This window comes from Wickerhamomyces anomalus, assembly GCF_001661255.1.
Source record: "Wickerhamomyces anomalus NRRL Y-366-8 unplaced genomic scaffold WICANscaffold_1, whole genome shotgun sequence".
Classification (NCBI taxonomy): domain Eukaryota; kingdom Fungi; phylum Ascomycota; class Saccharomycetes; order Phaffomycetales; family Wickerhamomycetaceae; genus Hansenula; species Hansenula anomala.
The window spans coordinates 1,250,491-1,266,061 of NW_017567110.1; the positions used below are offsets into that span (position 1 = coordinate 1,250,491).

The 15,571-nt window shown below is 36.6% G+C and overlaps 10 protein-coding genes across 10 annotated transcripts; 5 read left to right on the forward strand and 5 right to left on the reverse strand.

Moving 5' to 3' along the window:
- Positions 1 to 530: 530 nt before the first annotated feature.
- On the reverse strand, positions 531 to 1,877 carry PBR1 (putative oxidoreductase; the record flags this gene model as incomplete). Its single annotated transcript, XM_019181120.1, has 1 exon — positions 531 to 1,877. One exon carries the CDS (start codon positions 1,875 to 1,877, stop codon positions 531 to 533), a length of 1,347 nt encoding a protein of 448 aa, XP_019041301.1.
- A 232-nt stretch (positions 1,878 to 2,109) lies between these two features.
- On the forward strand, positions 2,110 to 3,601 carry IPI3 (chromatin-binding/pre-rRNA-processing protein IPI3; the record flags this gene model as incomplete). Its single annotated transcript, XM_019182532.1, has 1 exon — positions 2,110 to 3,601. The coding sequence occupies one exon, from the start codon at positions 2,110 to 2,112 to the stop codon at positions 3,562 to 3,564; it is 1,455 nt and encodes a 484-aa protein (XP_019041302.1). The 3' UTR covers positions 3,565 to 3,601.
- Positions 3,602 to 3,614: 13 nt separating this feature from the next.
- Positions 3,615 to 4,088, reverse strand: WICANDRAFT_60163 (uncharacterized protein; the record flags this gene model as incomplete). Its single annotated transcript, XM_019182948.1, has 1 exon — positions 3,615 to 4,088. The coding sequence occupies one exon, from the start codon at positions 4,086 to 4,088 to the stop codon at positions 3,615 to 3,617; it is 474 nt and encodes a 157-aa protein (XP_019041303.1).
- A 216-nt stretch (positions 4,089 to 4,304) lies between these two features.
- NOP6 (Nop6p) lies at positions 4,305 to 4,931 on the forward strand (the record flags this gene model as incomplete). The annotated part of the gene is made up of 1 exon (XM_019181254.1): positions 4,305 to 4,931. One exon carries the CDS (start codon positions 4,305 to 4,307, stop codon positions 4,929 to 4,931), a length of 627 nt encoding a protein of 208 aa, XP_019041304.1.
- Positions 4,932 to 5,201: 270 nt separating this feature from the next.
- Positions 5,202 to 5,981, reverse strand: RHO5 (Rho family GTPase RHO5; the record flags this gene model as incomplete). The annotated part of the gene is made up of 2 exons (XM_019182949.1): positions 5,202 to 5,817; positions 5,947 to 5,981. 2 exons carry the CDS (start codon positions 5,979 to 5,981, stop codon positions 5,202 to 5,204), a joined length of 651 nt encoding a protein of 216 aa, XP_019041305.1.
- Positions 5,982 to 6,879: 898 nt separating this feature from the next.
- On the reverse strand, positions 6,880 to 7,257 carry WICANDRAFT_76278 (uncharacterized protein; the record flags this gene model as incomplete). Its single annotated transcript, XM_019184355.1, has 1 exon — positions 6,880 to 7,257. One exon carries the CDS (start codon positions 7,255 to 7,257, stop codon positions 6,880 to 6,882), a length of 378 nt encoding a protein of 125 aa, XP_019041306.1.
- Positions 7,258 to 8,967: 1,710 nt separating this feature from the next.
- Positions 8,968 to 9,708, forward strand: RPS3 (40S ribosomal protein uS3; the record flags this gene model as incomplete). Its single annotated transcript, XM_019181313.1, has 1 exon — positions 8,968 to 9,708. The coding sequence occupies one exon, from the start codon at positions 8,968 to 8,970 to the stop codon at positions 9,706 to 9,708; it is 741 nt and encodes a 246-aa protein (XP_019041307.1).
- A 258-nt stretch (positions 9,709 to 9,966) lies between these two features.
- SHR3 (Shr3p) lies at positions 9,967 to 10,697 on the forward strand (the record flags this gene model as incomplete). Its single annotated transcript, XM_019184356.1, has 3 exons — positions 9,967 to 10,021; positions 10,081 to 10,260; positions 10,294 to 10,697. The coding sequence occupies 3 exons, from the start codon at positions 9,967 to 9,969 to the stop codon at positions 10,695 to 10,697; spliced, it is 639 nt and encodes a 212-aa protein (XP_019041308.1).
- A 949-nt stretch (positions 10,698 to 11,646) lies between these two features.
- WICANDRAFT_26375 (uncharacterized protein) lies at positions 11,647 to 12,690 on the forward strand (the record flags this gene model as incomplete). Its single annotated transcript, XM_019181252.1, has 1 exon — positions 11,647 to 12,690. The coding sequence occupies one exon, from the start codon at positions 11,647 to 11,649 to the stop codon at positions 12,688 to 12,690; it is 1,044 nt and encodes a 347-aa protein (XP_019041309.1).
- Positions 12,691 to 12,880: 190 nt separating this feature from the next.
- On the reverse strand, positions 12,881 to 15,211 carry WICANDRAFT_82212 (uncharacterized protein; the record flags this gene model as incomplete). Its single annotated transcript, XM_019185350.1, has 2 exons — positions 12,881 to 12,883; positions 12,983 to 15,211. 2 exons carry the CDS (start codon positions 15,209 to 15,211, stop codon positions 12,881 to 12,883), a joined length of 2,232 nt encoding a protein of 743 aa, XP_019041310.1.
- Positions 15,212 to 15,571: the final 360 nt, after the last annotated feature.

Consider the following 15,571-nt stretch of genomic DNA (forward strand, 5'->3'; position numbering starts at 1 on the left):
CATTGGTGAAGAGGATGCCATAATAACACTGGCTTTGTGGTGTATTTATCAAGAGTAGCGTGTGTGTGAGTTGATGTTGATGCTGTTGGATCAGTATCCAAGCTGATTAAAATTTGATTCTCTGATTTGAGTTGGGCTGTTTTTTGATAGCAGTTCTCAAATGACAGACTGCTTAAATTCTCACGATTCCAGGCGATAAATAAAAGCTTTGCACTCAGACTTTTGGGCCTGAAGATGAGAGTTGAAACCACTGCCAGAAGCTTTCTCCAGAGAAGTCTTCTTAGTTGACATTCTTAACTACTCCATCCGCATTACTGGTACTGCTTTTAGCCTGGAGCTGCTTTGATTTGATTGATCTCATCTCGTTAACGGTTTTCATTGGTGGAGATAAAGATAAAGAAAAACGGGCCGAGTTACGAGGCCGCGAAAATCAAGTCACGTTTTTGATGCTCCGGAATTGAGTTATAAGCGGTAATATTAGCCTACAAAACTGAATTCTTTACTATGATCAATTCAATGCAATAAGTAATCTATACTTTCCTGGATCCCTTCTTATTCTTTTTACCACTTTTAGTTTTACTTGTGCTTTTGTTGCTGTTTTCGTTGTTTGAAGGTTTACCATTAGAATCAAACTCTGGAAATAATGGAACATCATCTTTTTGAGTACTTCCCTGTAGTTTAATGCTATCAAATTTATTCTCTTTATTTTTGTCCTTCTCTGTCTTTTCATTTTGCTTGTGGTTCTTTTTTGTTGTAGATTCAGCCTTTTTACGCTTATAAGCAGAATCTTTTTCGATTTGCTCAATCAGTTTAGCAGTATTATCAAACAACTCTTTTTGTAATTCAGCATCTTCAAACTCTTTTCTAGCCGGACGATAGATAGCACATTCAGAGATAAAGTTACCACCATCTAAACTAATAAAATCTGGACACATCAATGCATAGAAAAATGATTGTGCACCACGGTGTGGAGATTTCAAGAAAATCCATAAAATTGGCAGCAGCAATATATAAATCAATAATCCAAACAATGAACCAAAACTCAACACTCTTTTGGTACTTGGTGATCTCATAAATCCTGGATTAACAACATTGACCCTGACATTATTCGGCATGTTATCTTTTCTAGGTATAGCTAATAACCTTCTTTGAAACTCTTTAGCGAAAAGACCTAATTCTAATTTTGAAGTACCAAAGACTCTCCAAGGTTTATTCTTTTGATAACGTTTAGTCATTGACAATGGATCATTTATATCCAAATCACCCATAGCTTGTGAAATACATGTAGTCAAGATCACACGAACATCTCTATCCGGTATTTGTGCTCTCAATGATGGCGATAACAATGTCAAAAGGTGATAATGACCAACATAATTAACCGCTGTTTGGATCTCTATCCCATCAATTGAATTCTCACGCTCTTTACCATATGGCAAACTTTCAGCCGCTGTACAAATAACACCATCTAATCTTCTTGGTGGCACATTATCTAGCCAGGCAGTGGCAAATTTTCTAATGGAATACAATGATGATAAATCACATTCTTCTGCATAGATCAAAAGATTTGAATGTCTATCTCTCAAATCCTGGACATAATCTGTTAGCCATGAATCCTCAGTAGATCGCACCAGCAAGATGAGCTGCGCACCACGAGCAGCCAATTCATCCACAACAGCAGCACCTAGCCCAGAAGTACCCCCTGTAACAATGTACAACTCCCCGTGTAGGTCTCTGTCCCAAGTGTTGGTGTTACCGCGGAAGTAGTACTTCAAACCACCAACCAAGGCCACTAAAGGACCGTAACTTTTGAGGTACTGCCAGCCTGGAAGCACGTCAGGTCCGTCAAGGACCATACTCCCGATGATATTCAAAGGCATTTTATCTTTATTCACTAGATCTTTGTTCTGTTTCGATTTTGCTGTTAAGTTTGGATCAGATCGCGTAGACACAATTTTTTGGTGAAAAAAAAAAAGACAACATCGCTTCAAACCAGGCGATGGGCAAGAGAAAAAATTTATAGACCCAGTAAACAAATTAAACAGATCCTTTGGAAACACTCAGACGAACCCCCCTTCAACCTTTAAAAAGCATAAATCATCATCAAGAAAGATGGAAGAAGTCGTTTATTACAATTGTGAAGGTTTTGGAGATGATAAAAACAGTGCTCAAGTGAATGGTATTGCTACTTCAATTCATTCCCAAAGCCATAATCTTGCATTTCGTCAATCGTCATCATATCCTCATGGCTCTGCTATAACTGGTACAAATCCAGGCGATAGAGTATTTGTTGCTTCGAAGGGTAAAGCCTTGATCAGTGTTTACACTTGGGGTAAAGAATCACCAGACCAAAGAATTCCAGTTCCTGAACAATTGACTGCCTTGACATTATGTCCAAACTCACAAGAATTATATACAGAGAACTTTGAAAGTGAAGATGAATCAAATATCCCTAAATTCAGACTACCGTACTTGTTAATTGGTGGTGGTGTAAGTGGTATGATCTATACATGGGAATTGAATTCGGGTTTGTTATTAAGTGTTAAAGAAGCTCATTATCAAAGTATATCTGCTTTGAAAACAACAAATGATGGTTCATTCTTAGTTTCAGCTGGTAAAGATGCAAGAATCTTGATATGGAAAATCACTGATCTTGTCTCATTTGTTAAAGATGACGATAGAGTTATAAAACCTGTCCATGTCATTTCTGATAACACTTTAGAAATTACAGACATTTTCATCAACAATAGTATTTACCAAGATACAAAACTTTATACAGTCTCAAGAGATTGCACAATACGTATATATGATATTGTCAAGTTCCAATTATTATCAACATTCATCATTGGTCAACAAATAGAGTCTATTGTTGTTGATTCTGCAGATAGAGCAATTTATATTGGGTTGTCTAATGGTAACATTCGTCAAATTAATATTTATGAGCCAAATCCGGCAACCAATATCTTGGAAGCTAGAGGTGGGTTTGGTAAAGTTGTCACATTATCCGAAGATCATCAATTAACAAACACGTTAACACATCATAGTCCAAACGCCGTTACAAGTTTGGCATTATCATTAGACGGCTCTTTAATAATATCTGGTGATTCAATTGGTAAAGTTACTGTCGCCGATGTTGTTTCAAAACAAGTTGTCAAAGAATTAAAAGAATTGGGAAGTAAAATAACGAACATTCAAGTTATTAATTTTTATAAATCTAATCAAATTGTTGAAAAGACACAGAAAGCTATTCCGCAATTCAAAAGAATTATTTCAAACAAAAATCCTAAAGAACAAGAAGTTGTTTACCAAATTGGTGAAGATGATGAAAAAAAGTTGTTTGACATTGATGCACATTTGGATAGAGTAGCTCAAGAAGCACTTCAATTTGAAAATCTAACTACAATCAACTCTGAAGTTGTCATGACTGATGCTTATGATGGATCAAGTAGTGAGAAAGTTCAAGAGTTGGAAGGAAAAGTTACAAAAGCCACCAAGGCATATACCGATCTTAGAAAGATGTACGAAGATTTATACTCTGAGCATACTAAGTTATTGGAGAATCAATGAATTGCATAATATATGATATTGTCAACAGCTTAGCATTATGTAGTAGTTTTTCATTTCTTTTTCCTTCTTTCAGGTGATAGGTTTCTATTGAACCCTTTATCTCTATTCATATACTGTCTAAAGTGGGCCCTTTTATTCTTTTTGGCCCCACCAGAACCAACACCAGCAACATGCTTCCCTTTTGTAGAATCGAATGAGCCAAATCCCATCAATTGCATCATCATATCTTGTTGACCATCATCAGAAGCTTCCTTAGAGTCAGATTTTCTATCAGTTGTACGCCCTCTTTCTTCTTCATTTTTCAGGTCTTTAGAATCAATTTTGTTTTCTTCATCTGTCTGTCTTGTATTTCTTTGATCCTCTATCCTTGTTTGATTCCCATTCGATACTATACTTGATCGATCATATGATCTATCTCTTGATCTGTCTCTATAATTGCTTGAATCAACTTTTCTTCCCGAGGGGCTCGCCGAATCACGTCTTGATCTGATCTTGGCTTTATCATCTACTTTTGAATCTCTCATCTTATCAGATATCCTTGGTTCTTTGTGATGTGATTGTGGAATCTAATGTTTTGTTTTGAAGATTTTCGTTTATACTTGATTTGTGAGAAGCTTTGTGAAATCTTTTAGAGCCAACTGTCAAAACGTGACGGGTACATCTCATCTCTAGATAAAAAAAAATTTCTAGTGTACTTCTTACAACTCTATGTGAACAAGTCAATCTCAAAACTCCACAACATGGCTGAACAAGAAGTTAAACTTACAAAGAAACAAAAGAAGGCTCTTGAATTCCGTAACAAAACCAAAAAGGACAAGACTGAAGAATCAAAACCTGAAAACAAAGATGACCAAATAGAAAAAGTACCATCTAATGAGACAAATGAAGATGGTGAACCTAAAAAGAAACGTAAAACAAGAAGAGGTAAAAAGGGTAAAGGTTCCAATAGTGCCCCAAGATTCTTACTGTTTGTCGGGAACTTGCCTTATGATATTAATGAAACTGAACTGCTGGCCCATTTCGCTGCTGCAAATCCAGATAGAATAAGGATTAGAACTGAAAAGGGTATCGCATTTTTAGAATTTGATGGATCCGGTCGTGATATACAACATAAGATGGAAGTTGCCTTGCGTATGCATCGTTCTACTTTGAGAAATAGAAAGATAAATGTTGAACTAACCGTTGGTGGTGGGGGTAATTCCAACAATAGATTGGAGAAAATCAGAGAGAAAAATACTAAACTATTAGATGAAAGAAAGCAAAGACTAAAAGAGGAAAGAGCTGAAAAGGATAAAAAGAAAGCTGCTCCAACTCCTGAAGAAATGGGTAATGTTCATCCTTTGAGAGCTAAAATGATTGGTCGTTAAGTCTATCATGTTTATATATATTTAAAGAACTGTATATTATATTAAAAGTCAAATTTAATTATTTTGTAATATTGTATTATATTTTTTGAACTGAACTGAGGACCTGGAAAAAAAGAATATAATTGTGACTCGTTGTATAACAACGGTCACTTTGAAACGTAAGAATGAAAGAAAAAATGAGATTACAGACACAAAACAAACAAGCAGGAGTAAAAGTTCAAAGGGAACAAAAATCAGCCTCTCATGGACAATGAAGGAGTATTGAGCAACTCATAAAATAGTACATTTGGATTTTTTTCTTGGTTTCTTGGAGATGACAGTTGCTTGTTGAGATGCATTATTCTTTTGTGGCATTGATACTGGAGCTGTTGTCTCTTTTTCGGTTTCTAAAATGGCTTTTATAACAGAATCGAAAACTTCTTCGACACCTTCTTGAGTAGCTGCTGAACATTCCAAATAATCATAAAGACCTAGTTCTTTCACTAATTTCTTACCATCAGCTCTAGATATAGGTTCATTACCAGATTCTTCCAATCTGTCAAGGGTATGTGGATCTTCTCTCAGATCTGCTTTAGTACCAACAAGCAGTATTTGAACTGAATCTGTAGAATGATGTCTAATTTCTGGAATCCATTTACTTTTTATATTTTTGAATGATGATGGCTCAACAATAGAGAAACAAACCAAAAAAGCATCAGTTTGTGGATAGGATAAAGGTCTTAATCTATCATAATCTTCTTGACCTGCTGTATCCCATAGTTCTAATTTGTAATGAGCACCTTCAAATAATGTATTTTTTGTATAATTATCAAACACAGTTGGGATATAATCTTGGGGAAATGTGTTTGTAGTGTAACTTATTAATAGACAAGTTTTACCAACGGCACTAAAAGCATATATGTGTTAGTTTATTGTTCTGTTGACTGCAAATTTCTGCTGAACAGATAAAAAGATAAGTCAGTCAAGTTACAACTTTAATATCTGGAAAGGCTAATTGACATTGTATGAAACTTACCCATCACCCACGACGACACACTTGAAACTTCTCATTGTACAATTACTAGTATTGTTCTTTGCAAAGGGTATTGAAGAGCCGAATGAACGTTTAATCTATTGTCGTTTCTTCAACTTTTAGGCAGGTTTTTTTTTCGTGCTTTTTTGGTACGTGAAATATCCTTAAAAAACGAGATCTCAAATCTGACGACCAACACAAAATTGAACCACAAGTTGGAAAACAGCGAATTGACTGGATTCTCTCCTGATTTTGTTGGCACTTCAAAAGATTAATCGAATGCTGAAACATTTTTTTTTGACAGAGGATCAATCAGACATGTTCAAAATTCTTTCAAGATCAACAAGAATGTGTTGCGCAAAGAAGCACCAAATCTTTCTAAATTGGTATTTTGGCATAAGGTATCTGAGGGTAACAGGAACCATGTTTGAGATACGCGCCACAACACGCCTCGGGTGTTCCTACTTGGGCTAAATTTGCTGCCAATCATGCTCAGTGGAAAGTAGCAGTTACCAGTTTTGGCTGTTTGGCACTGCTCAGCTTTTAGTGAAGAGAATGTTGAACTAGTGAAAGTGACTTGAGCTTTGAAGCTTTGAACTTTTCTTAACGAAAGGCTACCCTTTTCGAAATATACATTTATAGTCAAAGTTCAATGTACTACAGCTGAAGCAGCGAGAAATGACATGACTCATGAATGAGATCATTTCATAAATCGACAACAGCTGTTTATAAACAGTGTATTCATTCATTGCGGTTAGCTTTTGTCTTTCGGAAAAACAGCTCGACTGTTTTTAGTTTGAACCAAAATAAAGACTACAACTACAACTGATATAGCAAAAGCGAAAACACATTGATTGTCAGTAATCTCTAATATACATAAAACCGAAACCCTTTATAAAACCTTTAAAAACCCAAAATATTTAGCATTAGATCAGTTTATAATAATAAAGCAGCAACACCGGCTAAAGCAGCAACACCAGCTTGAGCGTAGATAGCTCTACCAGCACCAGCTTCGAAAGTTGAAACAGTTGGTGGAGCAACGGTACCGTTTGATGAGGTTGAGTTAACGTGAGCAGTAGATTTAGCTGGACAGTTGGTGACACTTGGACCACAGTCTTCGATTGATGAAGTGATGGTGGATTCATTATCAACAATAACGGTTGAGGCGTTTTGAGCAGAAGCTAAAGCAGCAATAGATAATAAAGCGACTAATTGGAATTGCATTGTGATTGTAGTTGTAGTAATAAACGAAAGACTAAAGTTGGAACTTTTTTGATGATTGATCGATGATGATGAAAAGGAAAGAAGATTCATGTTGGAAAGAGAGGAAATCAAGCTGAATTTATAATTTTTTTGAAACTAGCTTTTATTATTAGCTGATACCTTGATTCAGTATCAAAATGGTTGGTTTGGTATGTGCTTTTGGTGCCTACAAAAGTTTTGGTAGAGAATGTGGTACAAACTTGGATGGGTGGCTTCCCAATTTGGATTGATCCATCCTGATTCGGATTCGGGCTTGCACCAGATCTGAGAGTTTTCCGGTTTCAGGTTTTCTTCAAGCACTGCGCTGCCCGTGGAGAAGTCAAGCCACCCCAAAAGAGAGCCGCCAACACCAAATTCGGACTGGACCAAATGCACGGTTGCCATCGTAAACAATTGATCCAAAACTATGATCTGGATTCTGGGCTTCTAGATTCTGTAGCCCCAAGAAAAGTTGAATCACCGAGAAACCAGCCATAAAAGTGAAGGTTGAAATTTGGGAACGACGTTTAAAGAAAGTTTCGCTACAAGTGAAGAGAATGCTGGCATCTAATTTGATTTTTTGTTCTTGTATTCAAGTGCAATTGTGTGGTTGTTTACGCTCCAATTTTGAGCTCGATGAACTACGCTAGACTCTAGTGTTTTTGTGGTCGATATTTTTGTGGTAAAGGTAACATAACCATAACAAGATCACAGCTACGCCATGTATATTGTAGCATGTAGCCAGCTTTACAGAATGTATTGATCTCGATTCTCGGGTTGTGAATTACACGAGAAGTTGAGATAAACCGTTCACTTGTATAATCTTGTATCACTGATCACTGTGGTTTCGAAGAATGTGGAGTTGCTCACAGGCACTAGTACTCTAGAGACTAGTACTTACTTGAACCATCACATTTGAGACCTTAATCCTTTCCCATTTGCTCAGCTGGCTTTATAAGCTGAATATTACCTAGATACGTATCGATGTAGATTGACTGCATTTGACCTTGCTCTTTTTGTTGTGTTTATACATAGCAGTCTGATCATTTATAGCTTCAATCCTAGTAGTGTTTATTTACGCTCATGCTCGTGGCCTGTCTAGGCCGTCTGATATGAATGTAGATGCAATTGTTTTTGATCGCGTTCGTACGCGGTCTACAGACTACAGTCGAGTGGAAAAAAATTCAAATTATAGCGAATTATAGCGTACGCAAACATTGAAAAAGTGAATGCGAAGCACTCTTCTTATAAACATGCTCAGGATGAAGGTTTCTGTAGCTTAGCAGTGTACAAAGGCTTTGAAGGTACTCTCTTCGATTGAATACTTTGAAACCACTCATTGTACTCTTTTCATTTTCTTTGGAGGTTTGTTTTCATTTCGAAGGTAAAAATGCTTGTTCTTGTTGATGCAACAAACACGCGTGTTACATAACTTTTTGTCTGATTTGTGCTTTGTTTTGTTCATCTTTACGATCAATCAAGATTCAACACATGTACGCGCAGATTCGAAAATGTAAACAAACAAACGCGAAAAATATAATTGAAGCCCTAATCACGTGAGTTCCCCTTTGCTGTCAGTCAAATGTTTGGATGTTTTCTTACAAAAGATTTTTTCACCATGAAATTTTTCAAAAAAACACAAGTCACAAGTCACAATTCACTTTTACCCGCCTCAAGTGAAAAACTCTGAGCTCTCACTGCAATAAAAATTTAAAGAAACAACTTCAACTAACTATTAACGTATAGGCTTTATTGTACAACAACAGTATTGATAAATCAAAAATGGTCAACATCATCTCAAAGAAAAGAAAACTTGTCGCTGACGGTGTCTTCTACGCCGAATTAAACGAATTCTTCACCAGAGAATTAGCTGAACAAGGTTATGCCGGTGTTGAAGTTAGAGTTACTCCAACTAAAACTGAAGTTATCATCAGAGCTACCCAAACCAACGCTGTTTTAGGTGAAAACGGTAGAAGAATCTATGAATTAACCTCATTAGTCCAAAAAAGATTCAAATTTGCTCCAGGTACTATTGTCTTATACGCTGAAAGAGTTCAAGACCGTGGTTTATCAGCTGTTGCTCAAGCTGAATCATTAAAATTCAAATTATTAAATGGTTTAGCTATCCGTCGTGCTGCTTATGGTGTTGTCAGATACGTTATGGAATCTGGTGCTAAGGGTGTTGAAGTTGTCATCTCTGGTAAATTAAGAGCTGCTCGTGCTAAATCAATGAAATTCCAAGATGGTTTCTTAATCCACTCTGGTCAACCAGTCCGTGATTTCATTGACACTGCTACCCGTCACGTTTTATTGAGACAAGGTGTTTTAGGTGTCAAAGTTAAAATTATGAGAGACCCAGAAACCAACAGACGTGGTCCAAGATCATTACCAGATTACGTTAAAATCATTGAACCAAAAGAAGATGAAGTTGTTCCAGCTCCAACTGTTAAATCTTATGTCCAAAAAGAAGAACCAGTTGAAGAACAAGAAGAAGCTGCTGCTGAACCAGCTGCTGAAGCTTAAAAATCTCTTTGATAATCGTATATACATTATTTAAAGTAATATTAGGTTCCGGATTTTAAAAATAATAATGACTTTTATGAGATTGGATGTAGTTTTTTTTATCGTAGCTTAAGGTGTTATTTTTGTTCATCTGGTTCATATCTTTGATTTGTGGGTTGGAAGCCCTGTCCAGATGGCTTTTGCCTCTGAAAAAATAAAAGAAGATAACGAGCTTTCGAAGATTATTCCAAGCTGAAAACAACAACAATTGAATCAAAAATGGCTATCAAATATAAAGATCTGCTTCCAGTCGCAAATGGGCTTATCATTGCAGGTAGGTATAGCGTTTCAGTTAGATCTCAATTTGTTGCAATCTCTAACTCCAGGTTCTAGGTGTCTTTTTCTTCCTTGGTTTATTAATGGGTAATTTCCCTTATGATTGTAAGACTCTATTCACTCAAGAAGTTACCCAAGAAGCATTTGACAACTCTTTAAGGCATTATCAAACTTGGGCTGAAATCCCAAGAATTCCTTTGCATATTCTTCATTTCTTCATTGGTCTTGGTTTCATTGGTATGTTTATCAAATTATACAAACCATCTGAAGATACAAAGTACTTTGAATATGGTTCATTATTATTATATGTCCTTGCTGTCTGTGTTTACTTAACCAATTTGAAAACTGGTGCTGAGAGCGCCTTATATGGTGATTGGGGTGAAGTTGATTCAAACACGGGTATTAATGTCATCGCTGCTTCATCAGCCATGATTATCTTCTTGTTAGGTGGTATCATTACACTTCAAGCTGGTTTGTTTTACGGTGAATGGGATTACCAACAAAGATTGGAAGTTTTCAACAGGGAAGAGGCTGAACGTGCTGCTGCTGAAGCATCTGGACCAGTCAAAACTTCTACACCAAAGAATGGTAAATCTGGCTCTAAAGCAGAGAATAATGCTGCCAAAGCTTCAGGTTCTAGTGTCAAATCATCTGTCTCAAAGAAACGTGAGTAGGTTCTGTGTAAAATAGATAAAAATACTTATTGAGGTGAACAAGAGTTGTAGCCTTTCAAATTGAGCTCATTAAATTGATGCCTCAGGAATTTAAAATGCTTGTAGAAAGCACGTAATAGATCAAATAAGCAATCAGTGAATTTATGCTACTTCAACCTGAATAAGATCAAGAACAATATTATAGAGTAAACGTTGGATCAGATGATACGGCTGGTTTGTGCCCTGGTAAAAACCGAAGATTTGATCTTATCTGAACCTTTAATTAATCGAATTTGAAATGTCACACAACCATAAAACCCGTCTCCTGGCTTCCCAAATCAGTCAATTCCAATTAATTATAGCCCTAAAAGTTCAATTGAAGCTTCGCTTTTTCAATATCTCAACTCCAACACCTTTAAAATTTGCCCTAGAGTTGTCTTTTTTTGCCTAACAAAACGTTTTTCGCGGGTTTATGTCAAGTCCAAATGCAATGATAATTTTTGATTCTTAATTGATTATCCAATCTCAAGAAATGGTAGTCTCTAGATAGTGAGTCTCACATTTGAATATTGTCTTTTCTACTTAGAATCTTAAGGATCATAGCTTATTTGAAACTCCGGTCCTTTTACTCCTATACAATAGCTGACAAACTATTTAGATAATACAGCAGGTTAATTTTCGAAAAAAAATTATCCAAATTATTCAACATTATCATCAACATTGAGTCAGCATAATTCCACTAAATATTCATTCAAATTTACAATATTTCATTTCTTTACTTCAGGCCTCGACGAAGGTTTTTTCAATTTTCATTTTCCAGCATCAAACCACATTGTCTTTTCCATATACTTTCTATATTCATCACCTTTTTTTTTGAAGTTGGTGTTGAGCATGCATAAATACAATTTAAAGAGTTTATAAAGAAACCATAGAGAACCAAAAGGATAAATATAACACCTGATATTGGTTCATGAGTCAGACCCAAAAAATCACAGTTGCTCCAGCCATTACTGGTGAACTAGACATCAATCATGCCTTACACATCTTACCTCAGTCATTCCAACCATGGAGACCAACAATCTTGTCATACACAGCATCTTTATTTTCAACTGTTGTTGGATTTCCACTAGATTCCATCAAAACTAGAATGCAAACGCATCCATTCAACGGTATATACGATTGTTTCAGAAAAACAGTGAAACATGAAGGTCTTAAAGGTCTTTTCAGAGGTGTCACAGCTCCATTATTATCAACATCATTCTCAAAATCACTGGGTGTTTCAATATATACAGCTGCTAAGCCATATTCTGCGATGCTGCAAGATTTCACTATTAAGCCAATACCCACAAATGAATCGGATTCTCATAGAAAACAAAACTTAATATTGGCCATAAATAATGCCCCAATTTCATTTGCTTCAGGTTTTGCAGCTGGTGCTGGTACTAGTTTATTTGCATGTCCCTTCGAATTCACAAAATTGTTTCAACAATTGTATATACTGATGCAAGGTGAGTTGAATCTAAACCCAAGAAGAATGCCAAAGACAACATTCCAAGTCGCTAGACAAATTAGAAAGTATGAAGGTATTCTAGGATTATATTCTGGTTATAAATTTCATTTATTGAGAGATGCATTCGGTTCAGGTCTTTATTTCAGTGTTTATGAAACTTCAAAGATTTTAATTGAAGGTTTTTCAGGCCCAGATGGTAAAATTGCCGGTACAAATATACCAATGGGTACACTCTCCATTACAGTTGCTGGTGCCATGTCTGGGATCTTTAGTTGGATGCTTGTTTTCCCAATAGACACTGTTAAATCATTAACACAAAGAGATATAGTTTCTAATATCGTTAGAGAATTGGCTCGTAAGCCTCCAAAACCTTTATTGGTAAGAAAGCTAACATTCCCAACAAGAAAAATGTATAGAGGTCTAAGTGTTAGCGTCACGAGATCTGTTATCACTAGTGTTGCATTCTTTTCTTGTTTTGAATATTTAATGAAGTACATAGCATAAGATAGAGTTTTAAAAATCAAAATAGATAGAGCATAGTTATAATTATTAATAGATTTTAGTTCAATTAAGGTCTTCAATGTAGTAGTCGACCAATATATGACTTCTGCCATTCACTACAATAAATTTAACAAATAAAACCATTCAAAAACAATAAAAATATACAGTCATCATTCATTCAAGTTTAATCATTTCACTTGGTGCGACTTCTTAGTTTTCTTTCAGATGGGGGTGGTAATGCCTTAGTTTTTTTGCCTTTGCCCTTTGTTGGTTTGGTTTCCTTTTCAGATTCAACAGCTTTTGAACCTTCATCCAAGTCACCATCAGTTCTTGAACGTTTTTTCCCTCTCGTTCTTTGCTTTGGATTATCAAGTTTGGAACCTTTTTCATCTTTAATTGTCTCAGGGTTTTCAACATTTGACTCCTTTGACTTCTTGTCAGTTATAGATTCTTCCTTTGTTTCCAATTCCTCAACTTTTTGCTCTGTCTCTTCCTTTGTCTCCATTTCCTCAACTTTTTGCTCATTTTCGTTAAAAGGTCCATGTTCATGTTCATGCTCTAATCTTTCATGTTCGAGAGCAAGTTCATGGAGAACATGGCCAGTATGGACTTCACCGTGTGCTATACGGTCTATTAGCTCCTCCTCTTCTTGTTCTAAATCTTGAGCATCAGCAATATCAGCATCCGAATTAGCACCAATAATCTTCCCACTTCTAGTTTTCATAACAATGTGATCATGGAAATCAGTGACAGCAGTTTTCTTCCTTCTCTTCGGAGGTCTTTCAACTGGTGAGCTTGTTGGATTATCATTCTCAGGTGCCGTTGCTTCAAGACCGTCATTTTTACTGGAGCTTTTGAAAAAATAATCAAACACTTTCTTTAAGGGTGATTTGGCCTGTGAAATGTTCACATCATCTGGGTTCAATTGAGGTTGTTTCTCCAAATCCTCCTCATTCGTATTATGGTTTGTTTTCGATCCTCTTTCTGGTTCTTCCTTAGTATCCTCTGTCTTTTCAACTATAACATCACCATGTTCTTTATCAGTGTTATTACCTGAATCTTCCATATTGTCAGCAGCTAGGTCTTCATCAACCTCAAAATCCCGAGCCTCTAAGTTTTCCACGCCAGCTTCATCTTCAAGGCTTGTTGCATGATCAGGCTCGTCAGTGACGGGGTTATCAATAACCTCCTCCACTTTTTCTTCCAAAACATGAGCCGCATCATTAAGTTTTCCCAAAATTTCATCCTTAGGTTCAGTTGGTTGATTTATGGTCTGACACATCTCATCAACAGGCTCCTCTATGGCTACTCTAACCTGGTCCTGAACAAAGTTTCCGAAATCCCCAACAACTTCTGCAGCTTGAGATACTGACGTTTCAGCTGGTGCTTCATCTACTTCATCATCAACAGGATTCTCAACGAGTTCCTTAACTTCTTCATGTACAAATCCTTCAAAGTCTTTGACGACATTTTCAGCCTCACTAATTGCATGACCGACTGAGGTAGTTTTATTTGTAATAGCCCCCTCGACAGGATCCACTGGATTATTAACTAGCTCTTCAACTTTCTCTTCGACAAAGCCTCCAAAATCTTCAACAATATTTTCAGCCATTTTGATTGTTTCTTTGATGGGTTCGTTAGGTTCAATATTCTCTTCAACAGGTTCCACAGGATGCTCAACCAACTCTTCAACCTTGTCTTTGATAAAGTCACCTAATTCTTCAGCGATAACCTCTGTTTTAGCAACTGTATCACTTATAGTAGTATGTGTGTCATCAACATTCGCTTCAGCTGGTTCAACTGGGTTCTCGATCAGCTCCTCGACTTGTCCCTCCACAAAATTCCCGAACTCATCGGCAACAGCTTCTGCTTTCGATGCAAAATCAACCACCAGAGAGCTTTGAATATGTGTAACATTTTCTTCCGCAGGCTCCACGGGATCTTCAACTAAATCTTCCACCTGTTCTTCAACGAAACTTGTAAATTCTTCGATAGTATTTTCAGCTTCAACCAGTGTTTCGCCAACAGCATCAAGTTTGCTCTGGATAAAATTGTGAGATGGTTCATTTTCAACTTGGGCAGTCTTATTTTCAACGACATCTGAATTAGCAGATTGATTTTCAACTCCATCTCTTGTTTTATCTTCCAATTCGTTACCAATCTCTTGATCAGATATAGGGCTGTCAAGTGTAGTACTCAGCTCTCTTGTAACAAACCTAGCAAACTTTCTAACTTTACCAAACATACCTCTGAAGTTTTCGTCGTCTTTTCGTTCATGTTCATCGAGAACATCCTCAAACTTTCTCTTGCGAGTCCCTTTCTCAGGTTCTGACTCTGATTTCAGTCCACTGGAGTTTGGTGTTTCTTTTGCAGTCTTAGTATAATCAAGAATTGGTCTATTCTCATCCTTTCTGGTCAATCCAGGATTGAATAATGATCTTTTCACCTGAGGTTTTGAATCATCATCCACGAAATCTTCACCAAGTGCTTCAATTTTCTCGGCGGTTTCAATGGCTTTCAGCATTGCATTTCCAACAATTTCAGGTATTTCAAAAGCAGGAAAAGAAGGTGCCTGTTCTGGTGCAGAAGTTTGATCATCAACGTTGTCTTCGTCTTCGTCAAGTTTACCATCTTTCCAACTGTTGTGCTTCTTTGGGGGCTCTTCAGAAGTAATGCCCGATTCGACTGATTCTTCGACCTTTTCAGATGCCTTAACACCTGTCATATCAACACCATCTTCGGCCAGGTCATTTGTGTTGGAATTTCTTGCACTTTCAACACTTTGCTCAATTGAGTCATAATGAATTGATTGATCTGCTTCCTTGTAAGAAATTCCTGGAACTTCAAGGCTTTGAACTACTTCTTGGACATCAGTAGCGAATTC